We start from the raw sequence: 21,453 nt of genomic DNA, 5'->3' as shown, positions 1-21,453 counted from the left end.
ATGAGGAGGAATCATTGTTACTTTAAAATGAGGGGGTTAGATTTTTTCTCACTCTCTCAGCTCCACAACTCCATCCCACAGCTCTGTGACTCAGGCTCTGATTCTTTTTTAGGTTCAGAATTTGTATTTAATCATTTTATTAGGGGCTCATATAACTCATCACAATCCATACATACATCAATTATGTAAAGCACAGCTGTACATTCATTGCCCTCATCATTCTCAAAACATTTGCTCTCCACCTAAGCCCTGGCATCAGGTCCTCATTTTTTCCCTCCCTCCCTGCTATCCCCTCCCTCATGAACCGTTGATAATTTATAGATTATTATTTTGTCATATCTTTCCCTGTTCGAAGTCTCCCTTCACCCACTTTTCTGTTGTCCCTCTCCCAAGGAGGTGGTCACATGTAGATCCTTATAATCGGTTCCCCCTTTCCAATCCACCCTCCTTCTACCTTCCTAGTGTCACCACTCACACCACTGGTCCTGAAGGGATCATCCGCCCTGGATTCCCTGTTTCCAGTTCCTATCTGCACCAGTGTACATCCTCTGGTCTAACCAGATTTGTAAGGTAGAATTGGGATCATGATGGTGGGGGGGGGGGAAGCATTTATGAACTAGAGGAAAGTTGTATGTTTCTTCGTTGCTATGTGGCACCCTGACTGACTTGTATCCTCCCCGAGACCCTTCTGTAAGGGGATGTCCAGTGGCCTACAAATGGGCTTTCGGTCTCTACTCTGCACTCCCCCCTCATTCACTATGGTAAGATTTTTTGTTCTGATAGTGCCTGCTACTTGATCCCTTCCACTAATTCTAACGTTTCTCGAACCCAATGTTCTGAGGGGCAGACAGAGGCGGACAGAGTGTAGTAGGGTAATTAAAGAGCACGAGGTTCAAATCCTGGCTTGGCCACTGACCAGCTCTATGACAATAGACGGAGGGCTCGTGGATGTCTGCAAACCACTTAGCACAATGACTGCCACACAAAAAGCATCCGTCCACATTATTACCTTTTAGCCTCAGCAGTAGCAACAAGGGGAGAGAGTGTGGCTGAAATGATCCAAGTTTAATTCTACCCTTTATCTGGGAATGAGTGTCCAAATGCCATTTGATCTTAAGCTTAAAAGGAAAAAAGTCACACTCATTTCAGTGACAACCAGATCTTGTATCAAGCTACACTTCTACTGAAAGGGAGTAAGTGTTGCCAAGACTCGGTCAGAGGGGAGAAGCAGTGGATCTGGGGCTGGTTCCAAGGGCTGGGTGTTGTGTAATTCCATCAGGAGGCCCCGGGCACAACAGCAGCCCCAAGCACTCCTGAAGGTCACCACTACAAAGGCAGCTGGTGCCAGGGGGACAGAAGCAAGCACCGCTCTCTACTGAAGATGAGCCAAAGGGAGAGAGAAGCTTGTGGAATAATCAATCCAACGTCTAACTTTGAAAAATCCTCTGCACATAGCTCTTCCCCAGTTAGGAGGAGGTGAGATCAACTGACCCCTTTCAAAGTGTGACTTTGTCTTTGGGGAAAAATACATGAAAGCCCCTTCCAGCATGAAGCATGAAACGAGTGAGAAAAAGGTGCCTGATTTTTAGCTGATGCAAGCACATTAAAAAAAAAAAATCATCCCGCCAAAATAAATCACTATCCATCTGAAACCCACAAAAATGGATAAGTATCTCATGCATTATGACTATGGAAAACCACATCTGCTAACCACATTCCTAATGCGAAGCAGCTGGTGACAGTTGGAGCACTGTGACTTTCTTTTTAGGAAAATATTAGCAAGGACATACTAAGCAGAAGATTTGTAGCATTGAATTCACTTAGCTATGGAAAATCACCAGTGTTTTCTGTTGACAGTCATGGAAATTATATAATTTGCCAGGAAATTCAAATTAGGTCCCAAAATAAAAGCCCACCCCTCCTCCCACCAGCATCACAGGCTGACAGAATTCAGCCTGGTAAAATTCAACTCTTGTCCCTCATATGCCACAGGGCCTTAACTGTTTACTGGTGTTTACTGATGTCTATGCTATTTGTGGGGTTTCATCCAGCGGTAGCTTCCTCTGGAGTGGAGTGGGTTCACGGCATTTGGGGGAACGTGGACTTCTTTGGTTAGGCGCTCCCCTCGGACAAATGCACACTCACGTGCATTGCATTCTGCTGGGAGGACTCACAAGCCCCTGAAGCCCACCAAGGGACCCGAAGTCAAGACTCTCCCCACCAGCCAGTCCCTTGTGTACACGTGTGGACATATGGACACATCATGCCATTCTTTTGAATGGCTCATCGCTGTGTGTTCCACGGAATGAAAACTCATTAACCTTGGACTTTTAGGCCCAACCCTCCCTGGTCGTGTTGTCCTCACAACGCATGTGACATGCAGGCTCTGTATCCAAATCTCTTTGTCTTTTCTGTGTACTTTTCCTAAACTGCTTAGCTTCTCTCTGTGGAAACAATTCTTAACTTTTCTCTTAACCTCTCTAGGTTTTCATGGGTGCCACTCACCTAGGGAAGCCGTCACCCTCCGAAGGGAAGCTTTCCTGACCTTGAGACAAGCATGCTCTCAGCCTCCTTGTTCAACACATCCCGTGTTTCCACCACATGGCACCATTGGCAGTTTCTGGAATAAGCCACTCTTGCTTCAGGCCTTTGCAAATGAGATTGCAGCTGCTTCTACTTTGCTAATTACTTCCATTCCCAAGAATTAGTTCAAGGATCAACCTCCACCTCCCACCCTACCCGTAACTGTAGGTGGCCAGGTGACCATTCTCTGTGCTGTCTTGCCTGGCTTCGCTCATCTCCTCCTCTCGCTCCCATTAGGCTGTGAAGTCTTGGAGGGTTGAGGCAGTATCTTTTACCTGTCCTTAGTCCATAACTTGACAACCTAGTCCCTCAGTCATGCTAGCCAAGAGCGCCAAAGCCATGTGTGGCTAGCAGTCCCCATAACAGACAACAGAGCTATAGAATACCATCATGGCACAAAGTTCTACTGGACAGCATGGACCTAGATCATAAAATAACTGGATGTACGAAAGGCGATAGCATCATCTCAGGAAAAAGAGGGAAACGTTATGAGGAAACAGTTTACACAATAAAATGGCCCCGGGGCTCATGAATAAACAGGGAAATGCAAAGCAAAATACACTAGTTGGGCTAAAATAGAATTGTCTCGATACACTGGCCATGTGTAAGGAAATGGGCTCTTTCACAGGACAACTTGGCAGCACCAACTGCAAGTGAACAATGGGCACATTACGAGTGAGCCAGAGTACTTCCCTGCACACTTCACGGTGCACACAAAAGGCAGCCCTGGCTACTATGCATTACAGTTAAAGCAAGGGCTCCTTTCAAAGCAAGAAATGTGTACATGCTCTCCCTATAGCCTAAAAAGAGCTGCATCCTTTTGTGCACCCTACTGCTAACGAGGTCCTTGTGTCTAAGAGACCGGGAAGGGGGGGTGGGGTGGGGTGTTACACAATATAAGATGCCACAATTGTCCTCTACCACATTATGTGTGACCATGAAAAATCACTTATTTGCTAGGGCTCTCCTCCCATCCAAGAAGGCAGGACAAAAGTCCAGGGTTTCGTGCATACACTCCTCTCATCCTGCTCTGCCCCCCCACCCCCATTTCCTATTGGGGGGGTGTTTCAGAGGGAAGTTCCACGTGAAGTTTGAGTGCCTGCAAAAACCCCAAACATGATGGTTTTCGTATTTCCAAGATTGAGTCTTCTCTGTTGAAATGTGCAGTCTCCCCAGTAAACGGTGGACAGTCCCTTCAGAGGTCAGATGGCTAAGACAGTATGACACAACACCAACCAACAGAACAAACGCTCTGTTGGATCCAAGTCTGAGCAGCAGCCTGCAAATGCCCCTACTTGAAGCGATTGCCAAGGGTGTAAGTTCTTGAAACAGGTCAATTCCCCAAGACAAACTGGCTTGTCTGTCCCATTGTCTCACTTTCTCCAATCAGTTTCTGCTCATTGGTAGTCCGAGTTTTCTAGTTAGAAAGAATTTCACGGCCACAGCTCTCATTTCCCATACCATTTATGGAAGTCCCAATCACGGGCTAAAAGAGTTGCAAAAGAATCTTTTCCCCTTTCACTAGTGTTTGCCTCTGCCCCCACTCCACACCCCCCGCCCCGACGATCTAAGTGCCATCTCTGTCAGAATGACACGCCTACCTAGTTCACAGTTATGTTCCTCAGGCTAAGTCAGTCAAGCCTTAAATGACACTCCAGTGAGTAAGGGCTCTCTGGGTTTATAGCTCTATAGCCAACAAGAGACCAAGCAAGTTAATAGGCCTCCCTCTGGTTACAAACATTCAACTGTAGATCAGGGACTTGAACTTGGGTTTTAATCGTATAAATCAAAGAAGCCCATTGCCAACAAGTCCATTTCAACTCCGTGACCACAGGAGCCCTGCAGTCCTGGGCTGCTGCTCACAAGGTAAGCAATTAACAACCACCAGCCCTCCATGGGAGAGAGGGGCGGCTTTCGACTCCTGCCAAGAGGTACCGTCCCGGAAACTCTGTAAGGTCGCTCCGAGTCGGCACCTGCTAAAGAGCAAGTGAGCCCACAGGACAAAGCAGAACTGTCCTGTAGGGTTTCCAAGAAGGCTGCCTTCACAGAAGCAGAAGGCCACCTCTTTCTCCCGTAGAATGGCTGGTGGCTTGGACCAGCCAGCCTCTGGGTATGTTAGCAGTTGAGTGTGTAACCGCTGCACCGCTAGGGCTCCTTACACCACACAAACTCACACACTGCCATCGAGTTGATCCCATCTCCTATCAACCACGCAGGGCAGAGGGGAACTGCCCCGGGGGTCTCTGAGATGGTCAGTCTTCATGGGAATGGAAAGCCTTACCTTCCTCCCTCGCAACAGCTGGTTAGCAGCCCAGTAGGTAAGCACGACACCCCCAGGGTTCCCCGCAGGGCCTAGACCCCTTCAGCAGACTGAACACATGGAAAGACCCATCTAAGGCAGACTGGAGTACCCTACCTCGCACAGGATGTTGACGCGTGAGACAGGAAAGCTTTTACTGTACACAGATAAACAAAGAAGCTGTCACTTTTTAGTCTAACTACTCTTACCACCATCAGTTTTAACACCCAGGGCTGATGGATGTGGCATCTGGCATAAACCTTGTAGGACAGGGGCTTCAGAAAGTTCATGGGAAAATTCTGTGACCTTTCTATTCCATTTGCCACAGGCTCTTCGAAGCCCCTTGTTATCTGCGCCCTCTCAACCAGAAACAAGCTGTCTGCTATGTTCTACATGATTAGGCTGTTTTTCCCTTGTAACTACTTATTAATTCCTTTCCCATGCATCTACCTCAAATTCTTTCTCCATACAGGCTAGAGTGGGGTTTGTCTTATTGGAAAAAAGACAGAGCTTCACTCATGCCATCAGAACCCACAGTTCTCTGCCCACAAACAGCCCTCTGTGCTCCCCACCAAAAGCCACGTGGACTAGGTTTCAGCAGGTGTGCAACAGAACCCCGCCATAGCTCAGTCCAGGTAAACGAATGGGGGTTCTTACCGTCCACCACGAAGCACGGCCATCACTACTGGCAATTGAAAAGCCCACTGCCATCAGATCAAGCCCCCTCACCGTGAGTTGGAGGCTGTACATCTTTGCAGGAGCAGACAGCCTCCTCTCTCTCCCTTGAGGCGGATGGTGGGTTTGACATGTAAAAGTAAACACCGTTCCTTGCTCCAGGGCCATGCTGGGTAGGTTCCCACACCTCTGCATGAGCTGGAAGGCCAGTATCTCTCTCGGGCCTTCAGGGATGCTAAGTAATGGAAGTCAGCAGTTTCTGAGATTGTGGCCGAAAGAAAAAACAGGACCCTGAAAATATCTGACGCTTTGGGGGCTGAGTGTGTGGCTACTCCGAACAGTATCCCAGCTGTATCCAGTATCCCTGGAGCTTCTGTTCATGCCTTTTCAGTGAAGGGAAGTGACCGTGCATTCCTTTGGAAGATAACACTGGGAATGAGGAGCCTTCAAGAATAACTGTATTTTATTATCATGATCTCTGAAAAGAAACAGGACAGACAGTACAAGGACGGACACAGGCAGCGTTGTTTTAAGTCCCAAATTTCTTCTTTTTGATGGGTGGTGGGAGCTGAGCGATGATGGCATCCAGGGGCCGCTCCACTGCCACCAGAGTCCTTTCGTCCAGGAGTTCCATGAAGAGCAGAGGCTGCAGGCCAGAGAGACGACAGTGAATCCACCAGGACCAGGCGACCGTGTCCTGCAGGCGCTCTCCCTAGTCAGCGCCTGGGACGAGCGACACCTGCCTGTCTCTCCTGACCTGGTCCCCCAAGTGCGTGGAAGCAGGTAAGCTTCACTCAGCAAAGACTGCGGCAGGCCTTTCCACCATTTCCTGGTCAGAACAAACCTGGTATTCCCTCCTTTCTATAGATTCAATGTTAACTGAGGGCGCTGGGTCAAAATGCTTCACACGGGCAAGTGATGCCGAGAAGCCAACCACACTGACATCATTTAGACCCTCCCGCCTTTAAAAACAGAGAAAACTACGGCCACCCTTGAAAAGATATTCCAGGACTCCCAATTAGCTGTAGCAGCCTACGTTCAGTGGGCATTTGTTTTACATACAGTGAAAGCCGATCACAGAAAGGAAAAGGCCCTAATAAAGTTAACGACTTCCATTTTGGCTTGAAATTTATCTTGTGTAAGATACTGTAACCTGAACTCAAACTTGAAAGTCAACTTTAACAGAAACCAAGATCCCGACTGATCCCCTGTCATTTCTCGCTCCCTAGGTACTTCGTTTGGGCCTGCAATGCAGACCTACGGGGCACAAATGCTGAGAAAGAGCACTTGTCTCCCGCAAGCCAGGTTCTCTGCACCTAACACAAAGACGCCGTTGTCTTTCTGTGGTGAAGTTATTACACTGAGATAAAACTGCAGGCAACCAACTCCCCAGAATGAAACAGAACATGCCTTACCTTATACTTCTTAGATATTTTAAAGGCATGGGGGGTACGCCTCCTGACAACACCTGATTCACTCGTGAGAGAAGGTGGATTGTAGAGTAAGCTTTTGTCATTTGGAAGAGGCTAAAAAGGGGGGAAAAAAATTCTGAGTTGTTTTGTATTTGGCTTCTGTGGGTGAAAGACTGTAAGGGTTGTCGAGGTAAACACCTCTTATAGTTGTACCTCATCCTCACTACCTCCGCCGAGCTCCTTCCTGCAAGGAGGGCATGGTAACCACTCCTCCAGTCACTCCAGAGCGGGTGGGAGGATGGGGCAAAGAGGGAGCTTGGCAGGCCAGGCCAGCAAGATCAAAGGGCCCGGCTGGGGCCTTTGGGCAGCCTCACTGGTAACACATTGTCAGCAAGAAACAAATTGGCATGTACAGGAGCTCGGCCCATGCAAGTGCTTCGATTTCTAGACTCTTCCCTCACCCAGAGCATCGACTGCCCCAGTGACTAAAGTCCTCTGGCAAAGCTTCAACACAAGCCACCAACGCCTCCCAGCCCCCAACCCCTGCCAATGTCAGTGACACCTCGAGAGAGGGTCTCTTGACAAGTAAATGATACTTCATCTCTGACTTCCTTGGGAAATAGCTCTGCCCAGCATAAGGGAAGTGAAGGACTTATCACCAACGCTTGCGGAAAGTGATCTGGGCTGACTTACAAAGAGGGCAACAAGGAGGAGGGGCCCTTCCTGTAGCGCTCATCCCACAGAAGGCACTTGCCAGCCAGCCTGGCTGCCCACACCCAGAGGACTCGGGGCCCAGGAGGTACGTTCCCAGGACACATCACCTTTAGAGCCATCTGCTGTTTTCCCGTTCTATCCACCCCCTCCTCCACAGAGAGCCCCAAACACCCTGTGCTGCTTAGAAGCTAAGCCTAAGGCGCATCGTGGGCACGATTGCCGTTCCCAGTTCCCGAGAAGGAAAGTGCCTGCCCAGAAAAGCCACGCAAATTTGGGGTGAATCAAAGCAGCAGCTGGCAGAGAGGCTGGATCCGAAACTGAAGAAAAGGCTCACATCCCACCTAAATCACAGCCGTGAAGAATGGAATTTTCCTAGCTAGAGACCAACTCCTCCAGCCCACAGGTGGTGTACTCAACCAAGGGGCGGGGAGGGAGGGGGAGGTTTGGCACAAGTGGTTAAAACCTCAACAAGCATCTCTCATGAAACTTCATGACCCCCCCTCAAGGCAGGAGTGCAAAGCTGAAAGTGACTTAGGCAAATCAGTGGTATTCCTCTCAGAAGGGCCCACACTCAATCACTCTTCCACGTGTTTCTGTGCTCCCCCAAGGAGACAGTGGAGTCAGCAAAAACGAGCACAAGTCCCTGTCCCTTCCGAGCGCTATGTGAGCATGGGGACCCACAGGAGGAAAAGACTAGAACAAAAGCTCCTCTTCCTCCACAGAAAGGACCAGAAACCTTTATTGGAGTTCTGCCCCCTCTAGTTCACAGTCTAAGTGGCGGAGATTCTGTTCTAAGACATGGCTAGGTGGCAGTGGTAAGGCACTCACCAAGGCCTTGTCGATGATGCAGAACATGTAGGCGTCGTGCAGGAGGATGTGCATAGGTCGCTTGGGATGGAAACTGATGTGTGTAATGGGGGTATCCCTCTGGAGCCAAAGGTAATGAAATCCCTGCTTCTGGATGGTCCGGCTCCACTCTGTATACTGTTTTTCTGGGATGCTGTACTCAAATACCTGGAGAGGAGGTGGTACAGAGAAAATGCAGGCTGACACCAGGAAGGCAGGAAATCCCCACACAAATCTGGATGGCATCATAGTCGGTCGTAGGCTTCCCTGGAGCCACCATTTTTAAAGGTAAAGTACAGAACAACAGAATGTCCAAACAGCATACAAAGGCATGGAGAAAAGTCGCCCTCCACTCTGGTCCTCTGGTTTCCCCAAGATAAGAAGTGTGTTTGTGGTGTTCAAACCTTTTCTGAGAGAGTTTGTACACACAGTCAACACCGTCCTGCAGCTATTTTTCCCTATTAGCCAATACATTATAGGGACTGGTCCAATCACATGTATAGCTACACACACACCCCACATACATATAGAGATCATCCATGCCTTTCTAAAGCAAATAGTCCACTCACTTCCCGGGTCTGCCTGAATGACATTGAGGTTATTCTCAATCTGGGCATCTACAAACAAGCCTGTGATAAATCGACTCTGTCCAGTGTTTGTGAAACTGCAAGCATATCTACAGAAGAACTCTCAGAATTCAAAGTTTTGAACCAGAGTCTGGATCAAAGTTTTGAATCAGAGTCTGGATTTTCCAATTTTTAAGACATGGTCAAACTATCCTCCTAAGAGATTATGTTAATTAACTCAAAATAGGTAAGTTTCCCGTGTCCTCTCAAAACTGTGTCTTATCAACTCTTTGATCTCTGCTATTCTGCTGAGTAACACGTTAAGGACCCAAATCCCAGTAACAGGTGCCAAGTGGACATGATGAATAAAGGCAAGGATCTGGCTGCACTGACCCTCCGTCTCTGGTCACGGGAGGTCCACAAACTGGGAGATTTCATTTGGCAGGGCACACCTGCTGAATGGGGGCGTCCATGTGCTGAGTGCACACCTACTACCTCGCCTAGCAATCTAAGCCAATGTGCTTCCTGGATTACACTCAACCTGCCAGTCAGCTCAGTGGATGCGTGTTATCATCCCAATTTACAGAGAGCATACACTTGTCAGCAAGTTCATGAATTCTGTAGATGTGAATTTTAAAGCAACATCTCCTCATAAGTAGTCAACTTAGTATCAAAAGTCCAAGCCCGCTGCCATCAAGTTAATTCAGAATCATGGCGGCCTATCTAGGCTGTGAATCTTTACAGACAGCTTTACCTTTCTCCGAAAGAGAGACTGATGGACTTGAACCACTGGCCATGCAGGCTTGAGATTACAGACTCTACATTAGGTACATGGCCTTTCAAATCTAATCACTATGACTTGATTCCCTCCTCCACAAATTACATGATAGGAACTTTGAGTCATTTTCAGATCTCAAAATCTGATTCCATCTCCCATTCAGCTCGACCCCTAAACCCACGTCATCTCTGGTCTGAAACAATCAGCATAATACAAAGTCCCCCCACTCTCCTGTTCCTTTTACTTTGGCGAGTCAGTCCTTCCACATGCCAAAGGTGTCCCACCACATTCAAGCTGTGTCTATCTCACCCACCTCTATCGTCCACGAAAAGCACCCCCATATCCCTGACTCTCGGCCTCCAGGGAGAAAGGAGCAAGCGGGCACGCCCTGGCACCTCTCCTCCCTTACCTGCTGGTCGGAGTGCGCGATGACAAGGTTGTTGGTGTTGGGGGCGATGGCCAGAGCAGTCACCGGGAAGTTGTAAGCAGGCACTGTGCAGTGAGGCTGGCAACAAATAGCAGAACTCAGAACAAATAACACGCTGTGTGACACTTTCCCCTAAGACAGACTCGGTGGTCCAGGTGTGTGGATCTGCACCATTCTTGAAACTCAAAATGGTTCTGAAAATAAGTCTCATGAACTTTAAGCATTTCCCCAAAAAATCAATTGCAACGAAACAAACAAACAAAGCATGTTTAGTGGCTTCAAAAAAGCACCACAATCTTGAGATCATAGCAATTTGCCTGGAAGATAGCAACCGCAGAGGCAACTACCTCCCGTTCAATGATTCATGCTGCCCCGCCTCACTCCCATGCTCACCTTCAGCTGCTTGAGGCTGTAGACGTGGACCCCGGCACTGGTGCCAGATGAAGCCAGCCAATGCCCATCAGGGCTGACTGCCAGCAGACACATGGCCTCCACGGTCCCTACAGAGGCAGAAGTAGCAAAACCTGAGAATCAGCTCTGTTCACAGCCAGCCCTGCCTGGAGAAGGATGGCAACAGCCAATAAAATTCTCAGGGTTTTAGGTCTCTGAGGGAGGAATTTCTTGGCAGTTTTGAAGACAGGTGCTAGACCAGCGGTTCTCAACCTGTGGATTGAGACCCCTTTACAGGGGTCACCCGGTTCATCACAGTAGCAAAATGACAGTTCTGAAGTAGCAACGACAATAATTTTATTCCTAGGGTGTCACCACAAAAAGAGGCACTGTATTAAAGGCTCGCGGCATCAGGAATTTTGAGAACCATTGTTCTAGATGCTAACCTATCCACTTTCCCCACGAAGGAAGCCATCACCCTTGGAGCCAGAAAGGTAAGGCTGAAGGCATCACTCGCTTAGGCCTGAGGAAGAAGTCTCCAGTGGGACGGCAAGTCCACTGGCAGCTGCCACTGAAATTCACCATTCACACGACGTGCTCCCAACTCCTTTCCTGCCACACGGCTCCCATCAGAGTGATGGACAAAGAGCCAGATCAGTGGCCGTGAGGTGAGCCTTTAATCTGGGAGGGTCGCAGTACTGTCAGCACTAGAGCCGGAGGCACATCTTTGCATCAGAGCATGTCGCTTGGGCGGGCGGGGGTCAAATGAGGATGCTCGCTGGGTTATCAATACGTGCTGTCTATTGACCCCCCCACCCCCTAGGCTGAGAATACTTTCTCACAGAGACACAACCCGGATGTTAAAGGCTGGGTGGGGCTGGGCAGAAAAGGATGGAGGCAGTAGTAACTGACCAAGGTGAGCAAAAATGAACAGCTAGGCCTGGCTGTGAAGAAACCAGCTCATCCGAGAAGGAGGAGTGAGAAGTGGGGGAGGAGGAAGACAAAGTTACGTGCACAATGCAGAACCTGCCCTGATGGCACTTGTGGGTTAGGCCTTACTTAGGCTGTAAGACCAGCAATTTAAGCCCACCAGCCGGTGTGGGAGAAAGTCGAGGCTCTCCTCCCAAAAAGATTTCATCTCAGAAACCCTAAAGGTGAAGTGCAAGATAAAATGTCAAAGTTCATTAATGCCTAGTAAAATATAGACAAGCCCCCATCAACTACTGTCACCTTCATCCTCCTGCCCCCTAACCCAAAGAGCACCTGATGAATGAGGCCAGGTTGACCCTTCAGGCCGATAGTGCCCAGATGATGGCCACACCGCGGCAGCCCGCGCGATGGATGAGAGGAGAGGACATGGGCGTATTCTAAGAACTGCTGTGGAGATCAGCTGGAGCCAGGTACCAAGTCCTCAATAGTTAACTGAGCACTAGTTCAAAACACACACACACGCGCGCTGCTAAAATGCACTAAGGGTTTAAAGGAGCGCAGGTAATGAAACTACATGCACAAAAATACCACCATCCTTGTAAAAACAAGAGAGCAAAACAAAAACTTCCACACAATACCGACATACACAAACACTGATGGGAAAGATGCCAAAATAGAAATGCTGGTTATTTCTGGGTGTCGGGATTATAAATGATCTTAACTCTCTTCTTGCTCCGCTAAGAAAACTCTGAGGATGATGATGAAACATCTTTGGTCCCAAATAAGGAATCAGAAACCCAGTGAGAAAAGAGTAGGTGTAAGGAGCATTTCAGATCTCATCAAGTGTCCTCACTTGGCAGCAATCTCCTCCCACTTTAAATCGAGAACATGCGAGGGAGTGTGGATCTGCAGGGTGGGGAAGTGCACTGGTGAAGCCAGGACAATGAGGTTTAGAGGGAAAGACAGAAATGTCTTATGACACAGACCCCTCTTTCTCATGCCAGTTACCGATTCCCACCTGACGGGGGCTGGAAAGTGTGCACGTGCTTGAAGCATCCTTCTGAGAGCTGCATGATATGCAGAGGCCCTTGACTGGATGCCACAAAGAGCTTGGTGGAGTCTTCAGAGAAGAGAATCTGAAGGGCAGAGCGGAGGAATGCTGGTGTTTTGGGAACCTTTGGGAGAACCAACAGGGAGAGATGTAAGACATCAGCCAATGGCCTTTCAAAACCAATCACCCAGATTCCAATTCCATGAAAGTGTCCTGTCTCCCAACACCCCCTTTTCATCTCTTCAGCAAATGTGAAATTCTCTATCCGGGAAGCAACTCAGTTTCGATGATGCCATCAGCAGGAAAGTCTGACCTTGACTGCCACTTTCTGACATTCCCGACCCTGCCAAAACCACAGTCAAGGCAACATGGCAAAGAGGTCCTTCTCAACACTGTGTCCCATGAACCTCACCCCCAAATGACACATGCTGGAAGTTTCTCCAACGGGTAGCCAGACACCTACCCGTTGGAGGCTCACGCTGTCATGTTCATAACTCAGCCGGTAGAGAAAAAACCGAGAGGCTGTGGAATACGCCATCCAATTTCCACAAGGGGAGACAGAACTGCAAATGATGTTCTCGGGACCCTGGCAAAATTAAGAATCAAGATGAACAGTCAAGCACAACCAAGTTCACTCTGGTGTGACACTCTGCTGAGAATTTCCACTTCCGTCCCCAAACCACCTGGGGATCTTGTGAAAATGTAGATTCTGATTCAGCCTATCTAGGGCAGAAACGCAGAATCTCAGCACGGGCTTGAACAGAATGAACAGGGTTGAAGCCCTGCTTTTTAATTCAGTCCAGGCCCACTGTCACATGAATCTCCAGGCTCTCCATTGGTCAAGCCACAAACAACCACAATCTGGGCACACCTGCTGTGTCCCTATGGTTACTTTAGAGGCATAGCCCGACCTGGTGTGGCTTTGATTCCCGAAACAAGAGTGAGAGCCTGTGAGTACCGCACACACAGCTCAGCCCTTTGAATACTTCACACACAACCACACGCGAGGGCTCCACTGTAGAGCTCAGCGGGGAGGCAATTAATGTAAGAAAGCTTTGGCAAGAGGGTCAATTTTCTGCTTTAGCCAAGACAATCTGCTTTAAAGACCTCTAAAAATACTATGTGAAAAAAAATACAAAAGTTGGATGCAATATATTTAAAATTGAGGGGGCCTCATAAAATAGTTATTTCTAAATGTATGTGCATACATATACACACAGACACATATTCCCAGAAAAAGACTTGGGACGCAACAATTATTTCTGGGAAGGACAGAATCACAGAGGCAGTCAAGCACACAGATGCCTGGTGCTGTCAGAACTCTCCACTGTGGGGCTTGAAATAAAGATACAAAGTATATTCTGGTTAATAGGTCACTTTTTTTCCTGGAGAAATATCAAAGAATTTAGCAGCAATGGTCACTGGAGTTGGGAATGTGGGACAAAAGGAAAGTTCCCTTTTTATTGTCTACTTCTGAATACTTTGGATTTTTTAATATGTTGGTGTTATTTTGGTACCATATTACAAGATCATCACTGTCCTGTCATCAGAGTCACTCGTCCAGCCCATTCAGAAAGCGCAGCAGTCGCGGGACACGACTCCCGGCAGCATGGCCTTGCTTTCCAGCAGTTCTACCCACCAGTCTGTGCGGGACGGAGGCCAGGCTGGGATCCAACCGCGCCAGCGCAGGCACAGGCGCTTGCTCACCTTTGTCTTCAGCTCCAGTAAATGGTCTGCATTTTTAGAGAGTGGAAGGACATCCCCATTCTTTCCTGGAAGAAGACATTTCCCTGAGGCTTTTCTTATTAGAGGACCCCACCCCACTCCTGCCCACCCCAGGGTTAGCTGTAAAACGTCACTCCTGGGCAGAAAGGAATCATTGGCAGTGAAAAGTGGGGAAAATGTCTAGCTCAGGGCCTCATGTATTCTGGGGTACGTAAGGAGACCCACAGCAAGCCCCTCCTGCCCTTGCTCCTGCTTGGTTGGATGTCCTAGACGGACCTGGGCCAGATCAATAACCCCTGCAGCTCGGTTCCGCAGGCAGGGAGCAAAAGTAATGCTGGTGTGCCCCAAATCTTACATCTACTTATTACTTTAGAACTTACTGTCAACAAACAATGTCATACAAAAGCCCCCTAGGCTGTTACCTCAGAAAGATCCAAGGGACTGTCTTCACAGGGAAGCATCACTTTGCAACATTTAATCATGCCATCTTTCAAAAGGCTGATTTCACCCCAGTCAAGCTAGGGACAACTATGACTCAACCATGCTCACCCCAACTCCCCCTGCAATGTGTCCTGCAGAGACAGCACAGGGTCCTACAAAAGATGCTGGCTGAATAACTCAGTTGGGGGACGGGGACGGGGGACTGTAAGTGTCAATGGGCACAGAAATATCAATTTTGTTTTTCCACGATCAGGATTTGAACTATAATTCTTAATTCTGGTTTTCTCTATTTTCTCTTAAGCAAAACACTGCCTCCCATGTTACCTGCGGCGGCTGTGGCTCCCAGGCGCCAGAGTTCCAGATGGTGCGCAAACTGGAAGAGGAGAAGCTGCTTCTTCTTGGAGCAGGAAATGAGTCGCCGCTGTGTGCACGAGCAGAAGTTATGAACCTGGGTTCTCTACTAGCTCAGTACTAGATGGAGTAGCGTACGTCCTAGCGCACTCTTTACTCTTGAAATACCATTCATTTGATAGTTCACAGGTATTACCCTATGCCAGGCCCTGTCCCAGGACCTACACATACACTAGTGAACGGACACATAGCTACTGCCCCGAAGACGCTTACAGTCTAAGGAGGGGATAGCAAATCAACCAATAATTACACACCTACATCAGTAAGCACCGCGTCATGAAAAGAAAAAAAAGGAGACACCTGGCCTAGCTCGGTGGGGCCAAGGCAGCAGCCCTAGATGAGGATCCCTGGTAAAGACTCAGGTAAGGGAGAGAGGTGTGGGGGTCCCAGGCAAAGGCATGGCCCGTGAAATGGCTCAAAGGAATTACAAGCCTGTCAGTGTGGCCACCCTGGGGGGCTGAGGGGGATGGCAGACGAGGTACTTGCAAGCCCATGGATGGAGAGGTGAGAGATGCCAGAGTAAAACAAGGCTCAGAATTAGGTCATTTTTGCTGGAGGCCCCGGGGGCTAATGAAAGGCGTGGACCCACGAAGTGATGAACAAGGGCCTCTTTGAAACAGAGCAGCGGAGAACTGCCTGGGATGACACACATGTAAACACAGGAAATCATCAGGGAACTACAGTGAGGACACCCAGATGAGGAAGGGTACTGATGCAAACTAGGAGCACGGAGGTGCAAAGAAACGACTCAACTCCCGGGAGGTGGGGGAGGAGGCAGAGCGAGGAGTCCAGCTTGGAAGATGGAACACCCAGAACCTAGATCTTCCTGTTACTGGCCAGAATCTTTTTGAAAAAGCCCTATCTTAGAAAGCAAAGTCAAACAAAGAAAGGAATGAACCTAAGTCCATTAAATCTGGCTATCTGGAATGGGGCAGGCCTTGCTGTAACTACTAGGAATGCTACAGCCAACCTCTTGCTCATGCAAACATCCTTCCAAGGGGCCTGCCTCAGAACAGGAGCAGGAATGAAGTGGCTACGGGAAGTCCTTCAAATCAGCTCAGAAAGGGCTGGCTGTGTTCACTCTGGTGGGACTGAGAAGGGGTGGGGTGTGTGGGGTGGGGCGCAGGGCGGGGTCCACATACAGGTGACGACACTTACATGAGGGAAGGTGATTTTCCGGAGTGCAGCATCGTAATTCTTTACCTCCACCTTCTCCATCAGAGGACGGATAACTAAGTGGGTGTCTGTGCCTGGGGCGGGGGGAGAATGTGCAGTTATAATCCCTCAGCCTTGAACCGGGAAGTTCGGAGGTCAGTGACAACCGGAGCAGGGCACCCACCTCCAGAGATGAGAGCCGTCGGGCTGTGGGCCACGGCACGCACATCGTGAGTGTGGTGCTGAAACGGCTTGGTCCGCACCCACTGCTTCTCCGTGCTGTTGGAAGCCACGGAGACCAGCTGGAAATGGAACACCGTCCCTTCGGCTGTGCCCACCACGAAACTGTCTTCTTGCTGAGAAATTAAATTGGAAAGGAGCTTATTTAAGCAAAATAGGGCCCAGCTAGGAAAACTTGACGCCTGCAGTTTTCTGCCGGGACAGCTGAGAGGAAACCAACTCTTCCCAGAATTAGAAGGTAAATCATGAGGTCTTTCCCTTCACAGGGGTAGCAAACCTTTTTTCTACCGAGGGCCACCTGGATACGTATAGCATCATTTGCACGCCATACTAATCACACATTTAATTAACTGACCCCTACTATGATGGCTGGAACTGCTTCCATTTGGTGAGGCATGCGATGTTTGCTGGTATTAGTGATTTCCTGGGCTTTACATGGCCCTTGAATCACTCATTGCCCGTCCCTGCTTTAAAAGTTGTAATGCCTCTAGACAAACAAGCTCAGACACAGGTAAACTGCGCCCCCTACTGACAAAATTAACAACACAGAGCTAAGGCTGTGGTGGGTGCTTCCGGGTACGCCAACTGTCAAAACCCAGAAGCCTAGCTCACAGGAAAGCCACAGAGCAGAGGACTGCTCCAAAGGGATTCCAAGACTATCATCTCTATGGAAGCTGACTGCCTCATCTTTCTGCCACAGAACCACTGGTGGGTTTGAACTGCCTACCTTTCCGTCAATAGTCGAGTACTTTGACCACTTCTGCCCCAGTGGTAGATACACACCAGAGCCTACTAACACAGCAACCACAAAAGGTACACATTTAGGAATGCACTGAATATGAGATGTGACAGACCTACACAAGAGAAAGCTAAAATGTTTTCAAGAAAAGTCTATCATGTTCTTGAAAGGGAATATTTAGCACCACCAAGAATTTAGCACTAAAAAATGTACTAGTTTTATATCACTCAATAAAAATTACCCACAGTCCTTCACTTGAAATTAGATACGTCTTAAATTTGGATAGAAAATCAACAAGCAAAATAGATGAATACAAACGGAACTGTCCAAGCAAGAAGACTAAGACGAATGCTGGTCAGGGTGGGGGTTGGCGTCCCAATTCTGCCGAGCGATCAGTAAAACAAATGCCACGCCTCCGTAATTAAAATAGTGGAAATGCATGCGGACCAACCCACCCGTGTGACCGGAAAGTCTTCCATGGGTCCAAGAACCTGGGGGAATTTAGCATTATCAAGTACTGATTTCATTTTGGAGACTCAGGTACATCTCAGTGGTAGGAAATAATAGGTCTTTCCGTAAACCGAGCTGGAGTTGAATCTTTATCCAAATGATTCAAGGTTTTAGGTGTGGAATCTGAATCTACGAAAGTAGGAGGAAGTAAAGGAGGATTCACATATAAAGTACACGTGGAAGGAACCGGGCTCAGAGGCGCAATGGATTGTGCATTGGACCCCTAACTCTTCTCAGCAAGCTATTGAAAGTCTATGTGGAAGGGCTATAATTCAAACCAGATACCATAATGACTGATAAATTTAACTGTTTAAACACACACACACACAGATTAAAAAGAAAAAAAGAAACAGAAAAATATTTGCAACTCATAACAACAAGGTGCAAAAGAAAAAATTAAAAAAAAGAATCACACCTCCCTAAAAGATTCCTGGCATCCATTCAAGGCAACTATTAATGTAATTCACTGAAAATGACTCTTAAATATATAAAATGATACCCATCAAACACGAAGAAAAGTGCACACTGAAACTACGCTGAGATCTTTCCTTCTCTCAATCAGATGGACAAACTCCAAAAAGTGCTCTAAGCACCACTGACAAGAGTGGGGCACCAGACACAGCTGGAGAGGGGGGGAAATCAGCACACCCCTCAGAGGAGAGGCAATTTGGAAATGCTGTTGCCATCCAGGTTACAAACACACATGCTCTTCCAGCCAACAAAAGCAAATTAAACTACAGCACTGTTTGTGATACTCCAGCACAGAGTAACCTGTACCTGTACAGCCACTCAAAGGTTCTGTTAGAAAAGCTGGCTACATCCATTCAACAGAACACCACAAAGCTAACGAAATTACAAGGCTATTATCTAACTGGGCTGTTAATAAAAAAAATGTTAAGATGCAGAACAATGCTGTGCTTGGTCATTCATAAAGGTTTATGGAGGAGTGCATGGACTAGCAGCAAAGTCAGGAAAACAAACAAATGCAGGTGAGGCTGTGGAGGGGCTGGCACTGCTAAGTGGACCCTCAGACGGTACAACCACCGGGGAAAACCATATGGTCTTTCTGTAAAGAGTTGCAATAGATGTTTCAAATGACCCATTGATCCCACTATTTGGTATAGATCCTAGAGACGCCAAGAGCCACGGCATGAAAACATGTACGGACACCATGTTCACCGAAGCACTGCTTACAGCAACAGAAAGGTGGAAGCAACCTCAATACTCACCACCAGTGAATGAACACCCTGGTTCACACGCACAATGGACGGCTGCTCACACCTCCCAGCAGCGATGATGGGCCTCGAGGGCATTCTACTGCCCAAGCACCAAATACATACATGCAGGGGGCGAGGAAGCTATCTCCTGCTTGAACCTGGAGGGCATTATGCCTACTGAAATACGTCACTCACAAAAGGACAAACACTGTACGATGCCACTATTAAAAAGGCAAGAAAAGGTTTACAGACAGGAAGAAACATTCTTCAGTGATTATTAGGGGCAGGAGGAGAAGGTAGGGTAAGTCACTAACACATAGGTTCTCAAACTTATGTGGCCTACCACCCCATTTAAAGAGGAAAAAAATAAATTAATCAGTCCTTGCCCCCTGCTCCCTTCAAGCAATTACAATTTTAAAAATTATAGTCCATAATCCAGGAGAAATATCTGTTGCCAGTTCCTCCCTCCCTGGATTGTTCCAGTGAACCCCAGGTTGCTCATCGCCCATTTTGGGAAAACACTGCTCGAGAACAGACACATTCGCCAGGCGGAGGGAAGGCAACAGACAGGGGGGAGGCAGCAATAGTGGAGCACGGAGCAGGAGAGTGGAAGACAACCAGGACTGGCCACACACTCCGGCAAGAAGAGTACTAACATGCAGCCTGGAGGAGATGCACAGGTAAGACACGCAAGCTAAACCCACAAGCACCGACAGGTACAGCAGGGATGTCTACACAGTTACCAGGAAACTGCAAAAGGTCACCGAAAAATTCCATTTCTTTTTTATTTGATTTTTGAAAAATTATAAATTTTTGGAAGAACATTCTTTTTGAAACCGCTTTGTATTTGTATATAGTGTGAATAAATACATGCAAAGATATTGCAGAGCATATGGGTGCAGAGTTCTGAAAGTTCTAAGCAAATGCATTGAAGAGATGACTGAACCTGCAGACACAGGAGACCGGCCGTCTCAGGGGAAGTCAGGTGGTATGACAAAGTGCACAAAAACAAATGTTCTGCATCAGTTCTCTACCTTCCTAGTGCCATGACCCTTTGCTACAGTTCGTGTTGTAGTGACACCCCACCGTAACATCATTTCCATTGCTACTTCATAGCTGTCATTTTGCTACTGTTATGAATCGGGCGATCCCTGTGAGAGGGTTGTTCGACCCCCCCCCAAGGGGTTGCAAGAGGTTGAACACCGCTGTTCTACAGCCTCCTGCAGTGACTCCTGTCATTTGGGTCATAAAAGCTGACAAGCAGCTATCTCACAAGCAACTATTGGTCTCTCCTTGTCCACAACAACAAAGACTGGACAGAAAGTCAAAGACTCAAGAAAATATTGAGTTCAAAGGGCAATGGATGACACGAACCACAGCTTGTACTTCTGGGGGACCAAAGAACAAGGTGGTGTCTGGTTACCACCACTGATCACAACACAAAGTCCCAGTGAAAAAATGTTATTAAAAAAGAATGTTTTTTTAAAAGACCGGATTTACGTGTGACAGAAAGGACATGCTATTTTCAGATGCATTTTCCTAAATCTACCCGAGTCCAACCATCAGGGCAGGGAGGCAGCATTTGTGCTCTGGCTCTGACCCCGTTTTCTCACAGACTCCTCAGAGGGAACGATACTCACATCAGATACAGCAATGGACTGCACGTCAGCATTTGCGATGAGATGGCTCTTCACGAGTGTCCCAGTGGCCGAGTCCCAGAACTGCACCTTCCCCGCAGAGTCCACACTTATGACAGTGCCATCGGACAAGAAGGCCACGCCCCATATGACACACTTCCGTTTGGACACACCCATGTATCGCCTATCCACAATCATTTTGTGCGTGGCACTCCCTGAAAAATAACAGAAGCCCACATTCGAATGGGTACGTTTTCCCCCTTGGGTATCAGAAATCACCTGTGGCAGGCCTGATACGGGAAAGTAGTAGCTTAAGCATGGTCAGGAAAAGGGTAGCTTCTGGGGAGCTCAGTGTCTGGTTCTAAAACTGGTTACCTGAAGACAAGAGAGAAAGGGGGAAACAAAGAGGTTCCTGGGAAGGGGAAATGAAAAACAGCCACTCAAGACTTCCACTTGGAGCTGGCCAAATGCACACACACACCCCACGCTCTGCTCCTTTCCAGAGTCCACGTGAAAGGGGAGAAAACGAACCAGGGACAAAATGCTGGGACTTGGAAAACAGACATGGGGTGGAAGCCGACTCGGCAGAGCCCTGAAAGTCAGGCTGAGCCTGCAGTGGGGAGAGTTGAGAAACCATCTGTGTCACGTGGTGGGAAACTCAAATGACTCCGCAATCGGTGAGCCCAGATTCCTCTAGCAGTGAGAAC

The 21,453-nt window shown here is 48.1% G+C and overlaps 1 protein-coding gene across 2 annotated transcripts in view; it reads right to left on the bottom strand.

Annotated features, from left to right (window-relative positions):
- Window positions 1-6,002: 6,002 nt before the first annotated feature.
- UTP4 (UTP4 small subunit processome component) overlaps window positions 6,003-21,453 on the bottom strand; it is a 26,101-nt gene continuing 10,650 nt past the window's right edge. For both annotated transcript variants that reach the window (XM_075537389.1, XM_075537388.1), the window contains exons 6-17: window positions 20,750-20,961; window positions 16,588-16,759; window positions 16,407-16,498; window positions 15,162-15,258; window positions 14,379-14,443; window positions 13,135-13,257; window positions 12,639-12,795; window positions 10,694-10,800; window positions 10,283-10,378; window positions 8,512-8,697; window positions 6,973-7,083; window positions 6,003-6,203 (exon numbers count right to left, since the gene is read on the bottom strand). In XM_075537389.1, coding sequence (XP_075393504.1) covers window positions 6,087-6,203; window positions 6,973-7,083; window positions 8,512-8,697; window positions 10,283-10,378; window positions 10,694-10,800; window positions 12,639-12,795; window positions 13,135-13,257; window positions 14,379-14,443; window positions 15,162-15,258; window positions 16,407-16,498; window positions 16,588-16,759; window positions 20,750-20,961 — 1,535 coding nt within the window. In that variant the 3' untranslated portion in view covers window positions 6,003-6,086. The remainder of the gene's footprint in view (window positions 6,204-6,972; window positions 7,084-8,511; window positions 8,698-10,282; window positions 10,379-10,693; window positions 10,801-12,638; window positions 12,796-13,134; window positions 13,258-14,378; window positions 14,444-15,161; window positions 15,259-16,406; window positions 16,499-16,587; window positions 16,760-20,749; window positions 20,962-21,453) is intronic.

This window comes from Tenrec ecaudatus, chromosome 18, assembly GCF_050624435.1.
Source record: "Tenrec ecaudatus isolate mTenEca1 chromosome 18, mTenEca1.hap1, whole genome shotgun sequence".
NCBI classification, from domain to species: Eukaryota; Metazoa; Chordata; class Mammalia; order Afrosoricida; family Tenrecidae; genus Tenrec; species Tenrec ecaudatus.
This window is presented reverse-complemented; position numbering and strand designations above follow the sequence as displayed.